The 15,356-nt window shown below is 44.1% G+C and overlaps 1 protein-coding gene and 2 non-coding genes across 6 annotated transcripts; all 3 read right to left on the bottom strand.

The window, feature by feature from the left end:
• Positions 1–1,929: 1,929 nt before the first annotated feature.
• On the bottom strand, positions 1,930–14,365 carry incenp (inner centromere protein). 4 transcript variants are annotated; one of them, XM_018763185.2, is made up of 20 exons: positions 14,217–14,365; positions 12,724–12,872; positions 12,286–12,393; positions 10,442–11,133; positions 10,259–10,307; positions 10,026–10,083; positions 9,808–9,943; positions 9,554–9,596; positions 9,313–9,403; positions 8,879–9,019; positions 8,755–8,772; positions 7,147–7,256; positions 6,524–6,644; positions 5,960–6,082; positions 5,615–5,781; positions 5,302–5,401; positions 4,739–4,918; positions 3,500–3,568; positions 3,170–3,317; positions 1,930–2,598 (listed from the first exon to the last, which is right to left on the bottom strand). In XM_018763185.2, the coding sequence occupies exons 2-20, from the start codon at positions 12,861–12,863 to the stop codon at positions 2,414–2,416; spliced, it is 2,679 nt and encodes an 892-aa protein (XP_018618701.1). In that variant the 5' UTR covers positions 12,864–12,872; positions 14,217–14,365; the 3' UTR covers positions 1,930–2,413. The 4 variants fall into 4 exon arrangements, with proteins under 4 accessions (XP_018618701.1, XP_018618703.1, XP_018618702.1 ...); XM_018763187.2 differs by having other exon boundaries at positions 4,739–4,867; XM_018763186.2 differs by lacking the exon at positions 8,755–8,772 and having other exon boundaries at positions 1,931–2,598.
• Positions 6,255–6,396, bottom strand: LOC114911958 (small nucleolar RNA SNORA79). The gene has a single exon (XR_003798021.1). It is a non-coding gene; the product is annotated as a small nucleolar RNA SNORA79 (small nucleolar RNA).
• Positions 6,974–7,115, bottom strand: LOC114911960 (small nucleolar RNA SNORA79). The gene has a single exon (XR_003798022.1). It is a non-coding gene; the product is annotated as a small nucleolar RNA SNORA79 (small nucleolar RNA).
• Positions 14,366–15,356: the final 991 nt, after the last annotated feature.

Genomic DNA, 15,356 nt, shown 5'->3' with positions numbered 1-15,356 from the left:
GCACTTGTTGCTGGAGTCCAGACTACTGTGATCCCAATTCAAGTCCTGGGAAAACATGGAAAAAGAGCTGTGACTTAAATGTAATAGTGAAATATGACCTTGCTTTTTGTAGGGAACACACAATCACCACTTGTCCCAATCAGGGTCGCAGCGAACCGGATCTTAACCGGGCAATACAGGGCACAAGGGTGAAAGGGGAAACACCCAGGAGGGGACACCAGTCCGTGGAGGGGCACTCCAAGCAGGACTCAAACCCCAGACCCACCAGAGAGCAGGACCCAGCCAAACCCGCTGCGCCACCACACCATCCCCCATCTGTAGGGGACATTCCATTCCAAATACTCATACTTATGTACTGTATATATACATATACACACACACACACACACCCACCCACCCACCCCCTTTTTACACTGCTGGAATGCTTTAGCAATCATGGGAAATTCCTCTCAAGTGAGGATGTTAAAGACAATAAGCTGAACTGTGCATCACCCTCTGTCATAACAGCTGGGAAGCTCATATTTTTATTATTGTGCCACTGGAATATACATTAGGAGCACAAGCATTTTAATTTTAGCATGTTTTGTATATTAACATTTTACCTACATTTGACTGTTTCAGAAAAATTGATTCTATCAGCAATTGTTCAAAATGTGGTTATACTATAGATTTTAGTTTCAGTGCAGTCCACCGACTAAAAACTGCATTAATTTTAATACCCTGCAATAGAGTGGCATCCTGTACCCTCCCCCCACCTTGTGCCCAGTGATTCCAGGATAAGCTCCAATCTAGTGACCCTGACCAAGAGAAGCAGTTAATTAAAATGGATAGAAGAATGAAATGTCAATTAAAAAAATGGTCTATAAAAACTATACCAGGAACTTTTGTCAAAACTTCTGGACATAGTGTTAATGCATATTTATCTAATACAACATACCATTACAGCCATAACTCCCAGCTCTTACCAGAGAGGTAGGGAAGGAATTCAGGCTCTGTCCTCCTCCCCTTTGCACTGGACACTGATACCAGTCCTCTCGTCCTCCCCGCACCACCTTCCACAGGAAAGTACCTCACACTCACTGCCAAGAGCATCTTTTGGAGCCCTGGGACAGAGCTCCTAGGAGACAGAAGAGTCCCATCTTCCTAATGTGGGTAGGTTTGCATCTTAGATGACATATAGAGGTATTAGCAAAAGGTAGCATAGTGGTTAGAACTGCTGTCTTGTATTTAGAGGACATGCACTCACATCCTTCTCCTGCTTTAGTACCCTTGGGCAAGTACTTACACTGAATTGATGCAGTAAAAAGTTCCTTTAACATTGCATGTTGCTTTGGAGACATGTCACCTGTGTGACTCAAGGTTATCCAGTGGCAGTAACAGCCACCTTTAACCAAAGTTTGAAATGGCAGGTAGACGCCAATACCTGTATGAGCCCTAAATGTTGCCCATAAACTGCAATCATATCCAAGAAGACTGCGCAAGTGCGTCACGCAGCCACCAGACTTGCCTCTCTACATTTACAGACTTGCAGCACATGGCATCAGAGGGTGACAGTGCAGTCATGGGTGTGTTCACTAGGAGTAACGTGGTAATTTTACACACAAAATGGCACTTACTGAAATATAGGCTGCATTCTTTTCCAGTACAGTCACCTCTCATTGAGGCATGTGAATTGCTTATACATTCATATACCAGGACAGAAAGACTGGCAAGTTAAGAATAACCAGATTCAGAAAGGGTAAGTGCTTGAATGTTTCATGTACAGTTGCTATTTGCTCATAAGCATTCCCTAAGCAACAAGTAGAATGATACAATTACTACAAGTAGTACTGTACCACAAATGGTGCAAGAATAAATCATTTTTGGAGCATCAGCATCACAATAAGCCTCCAACTGAAACCACTGGAAAAACTTAACCGGACAACTGCACTATTAGAGCTGCTAACTTTGTTCTATGTACTCTGTTCCTTGTGCATTTCTTCCTCCCTTCTTTTTTCAGTCTTTGCTGAGCAGGAAGGACCTTAGAAAATTACCCCCAAATGAAGTTTCTGCACTTTTAATTTAAAAAAGTGCAAACTGAACCAGCTGGACTGCTATTGGCAGTTGGTTTCCTTTATCTGCTTCTCACCACGTTTAACACAATGATTTGGAACTTGTCTTTTAATGTTATATTTCACCTTTCAGGGCGCATAGAACAAGCGCTGTAATGTTTGACTCTCCTTTTAACATAAAAAATGCTTTAAAACACCACATTGAAAATACAGTATGATCAAATGAGTAATTTTACATTAATTTCCAAATAAAATATAAGTCCATTCTAAAGCTATACAAAATACAAGACTTTATTCAAGTGAAACATTTAAAAAATTCAGAAAGTCTAGGACAAGACTAAGAAAAAGACAAATACGGCACGTTAGAAGGCTGCGGCCTCTGCCCGGGGAGGGGACTGCCACACTGCAGAGCTTGTGCGTTTGAAGTAACGCGGTTTGCTTTTGCGAAATATTCGCTCCAGTTTGGGAGCTTCAATCTCTCCAAAATAGGAGTCCACATCAATAGGATTGAAGTACTGCTGGAGCATGGCCTGCTGGAGTTGCCGACCTGCAGGAAGAAGGAAGGTTTTTAAGAATGAAAAGAAGGTTTTTGCTCACGTTTCAATGCCCTGATTCAGTAAATCAGTTCAAACTGTTTTTAATACAAGCTATTAGACTGGATCTACCACCACCCCTTTATTCATTCTGCATTTTTAAATCACATGCACAGTGGGGTAAACATTTTCTGCTAGGACACTGATTCATTAAACTGATGCCTTTATCCTAGGAGACTGAGGATGGCAGCTTTTATACTAAGGTACTCCCAGTTATTAACCCCTTTAAAACAGTCATGCAATTTTCACTGGAGCACTTCAAGCTGAATAACTTACTACCCCAGGAGTAGAATGTGAAATTGGGACATTGTAACAGTATGGTGAAGAACCTTAACTATAGTAGCTGCTGCCCAGTCTTAAGTGCCTGAATTAATGCTTCTTTAGAAATTGACATTTTCATAGATTTTTTTTTTTTTTTTTTTAATGTTACATAAGCTAATGGAACAAGATTCTAGTTACACCTGTGCTCCCAGTCCATAAACCAGTTCTATTAAACTAAAATCAAAACCTTTGCAAACAACTCACCCTCAGCCCAAGATGGGATGGGTTTTCGAGGAGCCGATTCATCATCAGTGGAGTCGTCACTGTTCTGGTCCATCCCATAATCATCAGGGTTTTTGACAGCAGGCTTGCTTCTGCCTTTTGGAGTGATCTCATAGGACTGTGGAGACTTCTGTAGAGAAAGCCACCTCCAGCTTAGCTGCTTACACACCACAGCAAAAACAGAGCAGATATATCCTTGGGCCAACAAACAGCATTGCTCATGACTTCCAGCGTGGTATTTCTTGAGATCTGAGCTGCACACCCCGACAAGGCTGTTATACTACAAGCCCGCAGAACGACAAGCCTCCATACCTCCACATCCACAGTCACATTGAGTCCTGTTGCTGCCGCTTTCCCTCCTGGTGTTTTCAGCACTGACTCCTATAGGACAAGGACATAAGTGTTGTGCGAACACATCACAGCTCAAGCCCTACACAGCTTAACAGGAATCATCTCACAAGACATGCAATAAAAGGGAGATGACAAGTGCAGTGTTTGTTACCCAACATCCTTCCCTAAACATTTTACAATTGCTTGTGCTTGTTTTGGTCAAATCCTAGTCCTTATACCCCTTTATAGGCCCTCACCACAAAGCACACGATGTACAAGTGACATCAAGATTGTAGCGGACCATTAAAATACACCAGCCAAATCTACTGGGGTGCATCACGGAGCTAGATGGTGGTAAAGGTAGAAGTGGTTTCTTCTCAATAAAATGGAATTGCTGCAGTTGTGATTAAAGCTTTACTACAGTGTACCATGACACAAAGTACTGTTGAATGCAGGGTTTGTATGCAGACAGATGGTACCAATAAAAAAAAAAAGGGGGGGGGGGGGGGGGGCAAGTCAAGTTATACAAATAATTGGAAGTGCAGCTGTGAATTACAACAAGTGAAATCTGTATGTTAAAATACATGTGTACATCTTTGTGGGTATGCAAGTACTGTCCTTATTTCTGGATTACACAAACATGTATACACAATGCTTTACTATATGAAAAGCAATGTGTACATATGTATTTATATTCCAAAACAAAAAAGTTATATAATTTTTTGGACACTGCTGTCCCTGCAATCTGCTCTGTGCATAAACTATATTCTACTGGTTTCATGTGATATAAAATTTTATCGGTTCAGCAAAAGCCCACTGACATTTTAATACCAGTCAGGACAATCTAGAAGCAAGAAGCAGAAGGTCCAGTATCAACAATTAATGGATTGGTCAGTTCTTGCTGCTTACATTAGATCAGTGGTTCTTGGTATTTGAAAACAGTGGCAGCTCAGATTTAACCTTGGTCAGTTTACAGTATATTTCTCTGGCTGATAAAAACCAGTATTTAATGGTTTATTAATAGGTCATACTGTCAAACACTGAAAGCAAACTGCGTATAAGACATACCCAAGGGGAGTTAAGAGTAATCCATTCCATTTGTGTGAGCAAAAAAACTGGAGCAGTTTTATAGGCTATGAAGTCCAGCCAGATACATGTTAGCATGTGAATAGGCCTGTAAAGTGTGCATATTATATACCTCTGCAGCACATGCCAACCAACCTGCAACTCTGCAGCATTCTTGGCAGCTGAAAGAGCCTCAGCAGCCCGTTTCTGAAGAGCAGCCTTTTCCTGCTCCGCTTTTTGCCTCTCCAGCCTCTCCTGTTCCACCTTCTGCCTCTCCAGCTCCGCCTTTTGCCTCTCCAGCCTCTCCTGCTCTGCCTTTTGCCTCTCCAGCTCCGCCTAGCAAAGAGAAAAGTGTCATATCCAGTGCTGTGGAACGAAAGTCGGAGTCAGAAGCAACTGGGTTACTGGAGTCGGAAAAGCGTACCAACTGACTAAATATACTGTATATGCCGGTGTATAAGTAGACCCCCCAAAAATTAGACACGTAATATAAGTTTAGGCCTATATTAGCCAGATAAGTCAACCAAACACCAAAAAAAAAAAAAAAAAAAAAAAAACTTTTGGGCAGTGCTGGGGAGTTGAAAGCAATTATTGCGTTACTAGAGTCGGAGATTTTGTGTACCGACTCCACAGTCCTGGTCACATCCATACCAAGGGCAGGCGACCCCATACTAGAAATGTAAATTATGGTGAAAATTAGGTGCAGCAGAGATTTATACCTTCAGTCTCCTCTCTTCTGCCTCCCTGCGCTCCTTCTCTCGGGCAGCCTTCTCCAACTCCCTCTGGAGTGCCGCAGCTTTCTCCCGCTCCAGTCGCTCCCTGCAGGAAACAAAAGGGGTCTGAGTGGCACTTGATGCATGAATGCAAAGGAAAAAGTCAAGTAAGGCTGAGGGTGTCAACCATTTTTGAGAACATCCACAGGGCTGCAGAAAATGTCGTTTTATTTATGGGAAGACCACTAACGCAGAGGGCACGAAATCCAAGTGCTGGAAGACAAGCCACCCAACATAACTACACCATCATTATACAAACCTTTCTGCAGCAGCCTGCTGCTGCCGCAGCCTTTCCTTTTCTCGCTCTTTCTCCAGCTCTCGCTCACGCTCTTGGGCCCGTCGTGCCTCTGCCAGTTTGCGAGCTCTCTCCTGCTCCTCTTCTGCCCGCCGCTTGGCCTGCAGCTCCTGTTGCCTCTTCTCTTCTTCCTGGACAAAGCCAGCACACAAACATTTAGACACCACTGAAGACAACCCTCCACCCAACCAATGCACCCCACTCAAATTTTGCACTTAGAGAAATGGAAACAAATATAATGAAGGGAATTAAAAGGTACATGATCTAAAAGCGTAGAAGGAAAAGCATAACACTCTGCAAACATCTCACCGCTTGCTGAATCTTCTTCCGCCTGGCTTCCTCCTCTTGCTTCCGTCTCAGCTCCAGCTCCTCTTGTCGTTTGGACGCCACCTTTTTCTTCACCTTCTCCTCCGCCAGCCGTTCAACCCGCATCTGAAGCGCAGCGTATGAAATCACACCATTTTTGGGGCTGTGCTCAACTTAACTTCAAAAGAAGCACTTTTACATGTTTTTTTCACCCCGCCTCCTCATGTTCTTACACCACATTATAAAGTGAACGTGGTATTAATTGTAGGAATTTCACCCCCTTTTCAAACTTGTGAAGACGTGTTGGGCCCCGCAAAGTTCAGAGTGCATAAGGGCAGCCCTGCCACCTCATGGACCCTGAGTGAATAAGACCCAGATCATCTCTGACAACCTAAAATCCCACATGCCATCACTTGGGGCAGCAGGAGGAACAGTTGTCAGGAAACTTACCATTTACTGCAACATCCCACCACCTACAGCTCCTCTGCTACACAAAAGCCACATTGGGTGGGGGTAAATAAAGATCATGACTGCTTCCCCTTCTTTTGAAGAGGACTGCTCACACACCTTATCATTCTTCTCCTCCATCTGGGCAAACTTCATCTCAATCTTTCTCTTTTTCTCCTCCTCCTTCTGTTCCTCCTTGACTCGAGCCTCAACCACCTTCCGCAAGCGCTCGTCTCTCTTTCTGAAAGAGAACCATAAACAGCCCCCAACCATGCATATTTAAACATCTCTATTTGAGTTATGGGGGGGTCCTACAGAGTACTTTCTCACTAAAACCAAAACACCAGTATGCATCTGGAATATCAAATCTTACATTCTAGGCAACACTTATTTACCATTACTGTCACTGTTAGGCAACGCTGACACACAACCAGAATTATGGTGGCACTATGAAAAGTACTTAAATCTCAGAACAGTGAAAAGTTACTCAAGTTTGCAAGTTGGAGACCCAGTGTATATTTTCCTCAGTCCACTTTCCACTTCTTGTGAACATACTCGGGTCCTCAGAACAAGTGTTGGGCCCCGCAAAGTTCAGAGTGCACAAGGGCAGCCCTGCCACCTCATGGACCCCGAGTGAAGATGACCCAGATCATCTCCAACAACCTAAAATCCCACATGCCATCACTTGGGGCAGCAGGAGGAACAGTTGTCAGGTGGAAGTCATAAGCATGAATCCAGCTGACCTTTTCATCTCCTCCTGCTTCCTTTTCTTGTCCTCTTCCATTTTTTTCTTCCTCTCAATCTCTTGCTCTTCCTTCTTTTTCAGAGCCTCTAGGCGCAGACGTTCACGCTCCTGGTAGAGCGCATATGAATGAGATACTGCGAACATGGTAAAACTTTACCAAGACCTCTTGAAACCGGAAACATTTCTAGTGCATTTTTGTTTACTCAACCAGGTCAGCTGAGACAACCTTCCAACACATCTTTGAGTCTAATATAAGGTGCAGCAAGGATCAGGGCACTAATCATTTGCACAGCAAATGAGTGAAGTCCTTTACCAGTCAAAAATCAAGTTCAATGACAATTCCAACCCTGATAATTTACAGCTTAATTCATTTAGTTGCAAAAATCCTTCAGAGGGAGTTTTTTGCAGTGGTAGTGGGGGGTTGTAGGGTATGTGCTGTGAAGTCGTATTCATGACGACCACACATGGTCAGAAAGAGTACAGAAGTGGTTCATATTGTCACCTTTTATGCATTTTTTTTTGACTGTGGGAAGAAACCCAAACACAAAGAAGATGGAGATGACCAGCATTACCTTCTGAACCTCTTTTCATGGAAGCTTTCCTTTAAACTTCACACTCAACCCACCACTCTCCTTTCCCAGTGAGTGGAAACTATGGTTTTCCTAATAAATCCAGTAACCCATTAGTGCTCCACGATCACCTCTACAAAGCCAGTGGAAGAACCTGATTTGTGGTACCTCATTTTGTAAAATCCCACTCAGACACTTCAATTTGTAAAATTCATCACAAGAGTTAACCATTTAACTGGGATGGGCAAATTGACAGGGGAAAATGGTATGAAGATCGATGGTATTAAAAGGCAAATTTATTCTTTCACATGTGGGCTTCAACACTTAACCAGCTATGTCAATCCCTCAGATGGTTTATTTCTTTTTTCAAAAATAAAGCTCCAATGAATTAAGGAACTATTAATTCAACATTTTTACAATTTGTCAATTTAGGAAGTGATACAGCAACACATGACAATGGGTGACAAAACTTCAGACAAAGCAAAAATGTTGTGAAACTTGACACCATATTGCAACAACATTTTCCTAATGCCCTTCTTTCTAATATTACACAAAGCTATATACCACCTCTATAGCTAACCCTCCTACTGTACTTGTTATAGAAATTTGGCTCAAAACTGGATGTTTGAGGTCCCACTCCATTTCTCAAATCTCACATGAAATGAGAACTGATAAATATGATGCTTTGACACAAAAAAAGTCTGAGGTCTGAATAGATGTAAATTCATTCAGTAATTTAAAATAAACACGATTCATCTAATACCTGGCAATGCAAACAAACACCTGAAAAATAGCCCAGATGTGAAAGTTTCCCCTTTAATGAACAAAGTCCAAAATCCTCTAGTAATATGACACCAATGTTCTGCTACATCCAGCTCAGTGACATTAGTGGGACACAGAATGAGGGGTAAAGGTCAGTGTTGGAGGTAAGAGCAGTTATAAACTCAACACACACACACACACACACACACACTCTGAGAAAGTCAGTGTGCGTTAGGGTGAACAGGAAGCAGCACCCAGCAGGTCAGTGTACTTACGACCAAACCAATGGACGGCTGAGGGGGGGAAGCCACATGAGAGGAGATTTACTGGATTGGGCCAGATAGCAATGCTTTTGTACATTATACCCTTGAATGAACTGCTACACATGGAACCACTGACCTTTGTGTCCACTCTGAGCGGAGTTGTGTGTTTAATGAAGGATTTCATGATGGCATTTCGGCCCAGCGACCCAGGAGTTGACATGAGAACCTGATTTTTCTGTACAGTGTGGAGGAAGGACCTCATGTTGGGCTTGATTGTCTGAGGAGAGATTTGGTAGATTAGCCATTTTTGTCCACAGTGACGTTAGAGATTGTCAAATGCGCCACTTCAACAACCACATCTGTGGAAGGCAGAACCCATTAATGACCAGTGCAGAAACCAAGGCATGTAATCAAACACTAAGAAATGCACTACAGTAAAAGTGTGTGTAAGGGGGGTTTTGGGGTTCAAAATTTGATGGCACAGGTAAAATGTCACTGCCCTATGGACAACCAGACAAACACTTTGAGCCCTGGATTTGAAAGCTGAGGTCAGCAGTACAATGGCCTTACACTTGACATCTTCTTGGGAGGAGAGGGCTTCTTTTTAGGGGTACCAATGTCCTCAGAGCTAGAGGCCAAACGCTTGTTGCTGGGGTTCACCCTGTGTTAGACAAGCAGATGCTCATTGTCATCACTGGTCACCCATGATTCAAGGGTTATCTATAAATAAGATGTGATAATTCAGTTTTCATTGAAAGTGGATCCCCAAATGCTGCCAAACAGGGAAAACCATTTAAAATACTGGACTCACCTGAGACTAGAGACTGTTGCTGCTGGCTTCTCCCCACTGCCATCTGTAAGAGAACAATCAAACTGATGAAATATCAATCCAAGGTATTAATACCATGGCTGGGCTATAAGCCTGAACCGCTGAAGGATCAGACTGACTCCACAAGGTACAGCAGTTATAGAACTCCCATACCTCAAATAAGGATCAACAGCACTACTGTGTGACTCAGCAATAGTTTTCAGTAGTACAATAGTAAAATGTGGATGCAGTGATACCTGTGGTTGGTGTGTGGGGTCTTCCTGCATTTGAGGCAGCAGGCTGGGTGACAGTGGTCTGAGCCATGGAACGTGTGAAACGACGTATATTGTCATCCTCCGCCGTCACAATTTCCTCTTCCACCATTACCACCACCTGGGTACAAACATCAGCATGAGAAGCGCAAGCAAGTAGTGATCATCTCTTGCTCCCTCTCCCCCCCACAAAACATACACACCTCTGGTTGTGGTGCCTCTGGTCCTGCCATCACCTGGACACCATCTTCAGGCAGTGCACTGCATGTAGGGATGATACAAAGATATGGAAACAAAAGGCAATGGCAAAAAAAGTGGACTAAGAAAACCAAGTCCAGCATTTAAAAAGCAACCATCTTGCATCATGATTAGATCTACGGAAACACCGCTCCTTTTCAAGGCAACCGAGGTAACCCACACAGGTGGTCACACTCACCACTCCACTTGTTCTCCCGCCTCTTCTTCTGCCTCCACTATCACCTCCTCTGAAGCAGGAGGGAAAGAATAAACCACAAGTGTTCATCTTACCCACCAGGTAAAACAAGCTGTGAGGGATCAGACTTTCAAAACGTTTTCCTTCAATCAACCTGAAAGAACACTGCACCACAGCTCAACTCACCGCTGGTACTGCTACCAGCAGAGCTGCTCCGCCTGGCTTTCTTCTTGAGGAAAGAGCGCCGGGAAGCACGTCGCATGGACTCCTGGGTCATGCTGTGTCGCAAGCCACTCAGCGAACGTCGCCGAGAGAGGGAGCAGCGCACGGAAGAGCGGCGCATAGAGGAGCGGCGGGATGCCGTCGCCTGAGTTCCAGCAATGGCCACCTTGGTAGCCAGGCGCCCAACAGCATTCATCTGCTCCAGCTGCAGCTCTGCAGAGCGGCGGTCCGCAGCCGAGACCAGCACGATTGGCTCCAGCCTCTGAGGGGAGAGGCGAGAGGCATCCTGGGACGGAACGGCGGAGGTACACGGCTCCGCCTCCACTGCCACCCTCCCCTCCACCACCTCTTTTTCTTCTGTCTTCTGAGACTCCTCAGCAGGCTTTTTGTCAGGTGGAGCGGCGGGCTGTGTGTCTGGCCAAGTCCCCATTTCAGGTTCCCCAACATCTACGCGGGCCCCTTTGCGGGTCACACGCTTGGCAGCCTCAGCCTCCGCAATGGCCTCCTGCTGCTTGTTGCGGCGAGTGTTGCGCTTCGGTTGCTCTGGGTCCGTGCTGGACTGCGCATCCAGGTCCGGGACTCCGGCCTCCTCAGCAATGAGCACAAGCGTTTGCACTGATGACCGACGCAGATTACTCCGCGTGCCCCTGGAGAAGCTGAGGAAGGACCACAAGACAGGACTTTTGAACAATACACTCCTTAAAACAACATCTGGGAGATGGTGAAATAACTTCCATGGACAACAATCAGTGATGATTCCAGGAACACCGAAAAACATCTCATAACATCTTGCCATCTCCATGAAGACCATGTTGGCAGAACTGGCACCTGTTTATGCTGAAATTCCATTAACTCACTACTTCAGATTAGTAACATAACAAGGTTGCTTACATACATTAATCACACCACAATACTGTATGGCTGTCTACCTCTGCTTTAGCCATTTTGTAGCCTCTATATACATAGATTTATAGGCTCAGAAGCAGGGAGGAGAGGGAGAAAAAAGTGCTCAGCAAGTTTACTAGACATGGTAACAGAAGTTCTCAAATTCCTGCATGAGCTTTGCGCTGTGATCTCTTCTGCGAAGCCATCATATGGGGCAAGTACAATGCTTGTGCCCAAAAGCAAGTATCTGCACAAGTGGTTAATTACTAAGACAGATCTGAGCGAGTGTGTGGGTGGTGGTTGTGTGTGATTTTTTTTTTGGAAAACTATTTAGACACAAAAACCACAATTTCTGTACTATGTTGAAAACTGACAATTCTGGGAAAATAGGAAAGATTGAAGTCATACATAGACATAGCTGCCAATCTTTAACCTAAAAGGTTGAACGGGGGGGGAAAAAAAAAAAAAAAAAAAAAGGGATCAGCAGCTTCATTGGAAAAACTACACATTGTCATACAACAACAAACCTGATCAGTAACACAGGAAGCTGTCTGATGCAAACAGCAAAGTAAAGAAGGTGGGAAATTCTGTGCAAAAGGACTAATTCACTCACTGCAAAAAAAAGTTTTCCTATCAAACAAAATACTCTTGAACATTTAATCAGATTTACAGCAGTATCATGGTAAACAAGTAGCGTATGTAAAACGGGGGAATTATTCCAGTAACACCAATGTACTCATTTTTAAGCTTTAAACATTTGTGTCACAATATAAATGCAAGTTACCAACAGGTCCATAAAATTGTGATTTAATTTTAAAAGGATGTTTTGGGTGATATGCAAGTTTCTTATTTCAGTCATCTTGCAGTCTGGATTTTACCAGATGACCGTGACACAAGTGTTGCTTTTCTTACCACAAACTCACCGTCTCTTACTACGGGTATCCCCACGGCTAAGGGAGACTCTCTTCCTGCGGTTGCTCTTCTTTTGAGAGGGGGTTTTCGGCATCAACTCTGGCTCCGCGCTAAAGTCACTAAACCAAAGAAAAGAAGCACAAGCAGGTAGCATTAGCAAGACAAAGGAAATTCAAGGACCAATGTACGTCTTGCAGTTGTACCTAGCCCTGTGTTTAAAGGCTAAACGGTTTATTTTTATCTTTTGATATGTGTGCGCAGATTAGAAAAAATTATACTTTCCGTTGTAATTTTCATTAAAAACCGCATCCGCAGGGATTTATAAGATTAACTCTATATTCGACGAATGCGGATTTGGATTTCCGTCACATTCCTAAAATAAACGCAACAAGAAATAAAGGTCGCAGCTCTCGAATGGCCCGTGGGACCAACCGGAGATCTTCGCCCACCTGGAGAACATGCGGACCGCTTCCTGCTGAATCTCCTGCAGCCACACCATGTGCACGTTCTCCACTTCGTCCTGGAACTCCTGGAGTTTCTCAGTGAACATCTCCCTGAGGGAGCGCATGGTTGCTAAAAAGAGGCTCATGATTGCACCCTGCATTGAGAGGTGGAGGGGGGCACAAGAACAGGAGGTTCAACACAAATGGTTCCCAGGGTAACATTTAGATTTATCCAACACTTTTCTCCAAAGTGACTTACAGTGTCAATCTACTGGTAATGTTATCTGAACAATTTCAGGTAAAATACCTTGCTCAAGGGTACTACAGCTGGAGGTAAGATTTAAATCTGCAACCTTTGGGCCCAAAAGGCAGCAGCGCCAACCACTACACTACAGAAACAAATGGGACTCTCGGCTCTTCAGGGTGAAGGATGCTCCCTAGAATCTGTTTTGCTGTAACCTTCAATACAGCAAGGAAAACCATGCTGGATAAATACTATAAAGTTACCTCTTTAATAGTGTAAATTTTCCAGAACAAAGATTAACATCATAAATCAAGAACACAGGGACACCAGGTGCTTGCTGCCCTGGACTGAAAGGACCAAGGTCTCAATCCCACTTCTTATTCTAGTACTTCTGATCAAGTTACTAAACCTGATTTGATACACAGTAAAAGTTACCCTTACACATAAATAGACAAGTTATTACAAATGGTGTGATACTGTATTTCACTTGAGCAAAATCTCAACTTATGAAATTGAGAAGCCTGTCATTTGCCATATTTAAACCTCTTAGCAACCAATTTTTTACTGTGGTTCATTTTTTGTTCACCGCTGCTCAGAGTCAAAGCTATTTAAGACTCGAGGCTGTGAGTATCACCATGTTTTAACACGGTGTCTGTTGCTGAGCACTTTAAACATATAGAATCCACAACCAGGAAGCCTTTAACCACTTTTTTTCCCCCCATTCATCAGTACCTGTAAGTGTTTGCCTAGAGAGTGGGGTCGCGGGGGGCGGAGCCTAACCCAGGAGGATAGGGTGACTGACAGGCTGGATGGACGCACGCGGGCGCGCATGCGCACAAACAGACGGACACAACCAGTACTACTGAAACGGGGGTCTTCGGACTATGGGCCTAACACGCACTCCACACAGCCCGAACCGGGTTCGAACTCACACAGCCCATGAGCTCCAGCACACACACCACCAAACTTCCAGAACATTTTTAAAAAAAATTACAGTACCACTGCGTTTTAAACTTTTCGACAGACTCAGAGTCAGTAGGCCAGTCCAGTTATCTTACTTACGACCTCCTGACAAGGAAAGAACAATCATGAATATATATATATAGGGACGCAATTATTCTGAACCAATAAACGCGCGTCACTCCTTTACATTCAAAAACGCAGATCCGCGCCAACAACATCACGCGCCTCTCGCGGACTTCTTCGCCAGTACACTACACCCGACGTGACGAAACCACTGGCAGTGCGTACCTACCTTAACCCGTCTCAGGCGATGTGTAAAAACAGGAGAGCCACGGCAGGTGACTGGTTTAATACCCCAAACACCGACCTGCTATCCGGAGTCAAGTCCACCCGCAGCCCGAGGTCTACCTGTCCCCTCTCTCCAGTTCTTCACATCCGCCTCCAAACCTCCTTTTTGGATTTTAAAAACTCGGAGGCCCAATCACTGACCTACCCTTCCGTGACGAAAGGAAAAGTTGTCAAGGATTGGCGGCTGAGAGGAAGATCGACAGACGTTTATAATGCAAAAGGCCAATCAAAACCGAGAAAAGGAGGGGCGGAAATACGAACTGCCGAGTTATATGCGCGTTATCCCTTAGAGCGCTATTCAGCTACCCGACAAATTCAAACTGCCCAATCAGAACGCACGTTCTGTCTCGGCGGCTTCCTCCGTTCAAGATGGCGGAGACAATAATAAACAGAAACAATGGCGCAGCTCTGATGTACGATCCGTTTCCTATCTGGGTCCCTGTGTAGTTTGTGAGCCGGAGGGTCGGGAAATGTGATGCCTCTTGCACATTAGGATTTGAGATGTCGTGGTGGAGAAACTGCATTTATAAACAGTAGAACTGCAGTAGCCGCTTTACAAAATAAAAAAAGAATCCAGATTTCCCTGCAGAAAATGAACATACCTGAACTTTACATTTACGGCCACAGAGAACAGTGCACTTAAGACTTAACCAGTTAACCTGCTAGGCCTGAACAGTTTGCAAAAAGGTTTACATTTATTCACTTTGCAGATGCTTTTTTCCAACGCAGTTTACAATGGATACTATGTACTAGTCCACAGTCTCCGCATGTCTGTGTGGGTTTCCTCTGGGTGCTCTGGTTTCCTCCCACAGTCCAAAGACATGCTGTTCAAGTTCCCCATAGTGTGTGAGTGACAGAGAGAGTGTGTGCGTTCCACTGATGTATGGATGAGTGACCCAGTGTAAGTAGTGTATCTAGTAGTGTAAGTTACCGCGGTGAATAAGGTGTGTGGTCTGATAACACTACATAGAGTTCACTGGAAGTGGCTTTGGGTGTCTGCTAAATAAATGTACTGTGTTACAATGAATTTAGTCCCTATATAAGATGGTTTTAACGTGTTAGGTGTTTAAACTCGAATGAGGCC

The sequence above is a fragment of the Scleropages formosus genome, chromosome 11 (genome assembly GCF_900964775.1).
Source record: "Scleropages formosus chromosome 11, fSclFor1.1, whole genome shotgun sequence".
NCBI classification, from domain to species: Eukaryota; Metazoa; Chordata; class Actinopteri; order Osteoglossiformes; family Osteoglossidae; genus Scleropages; species Scleropages formosus.
The sequence above is the reverse complement of the archived record's forward strand: the minus strand, read 5'-3'. Positions and strand labels throughout refer to the sequence as shown.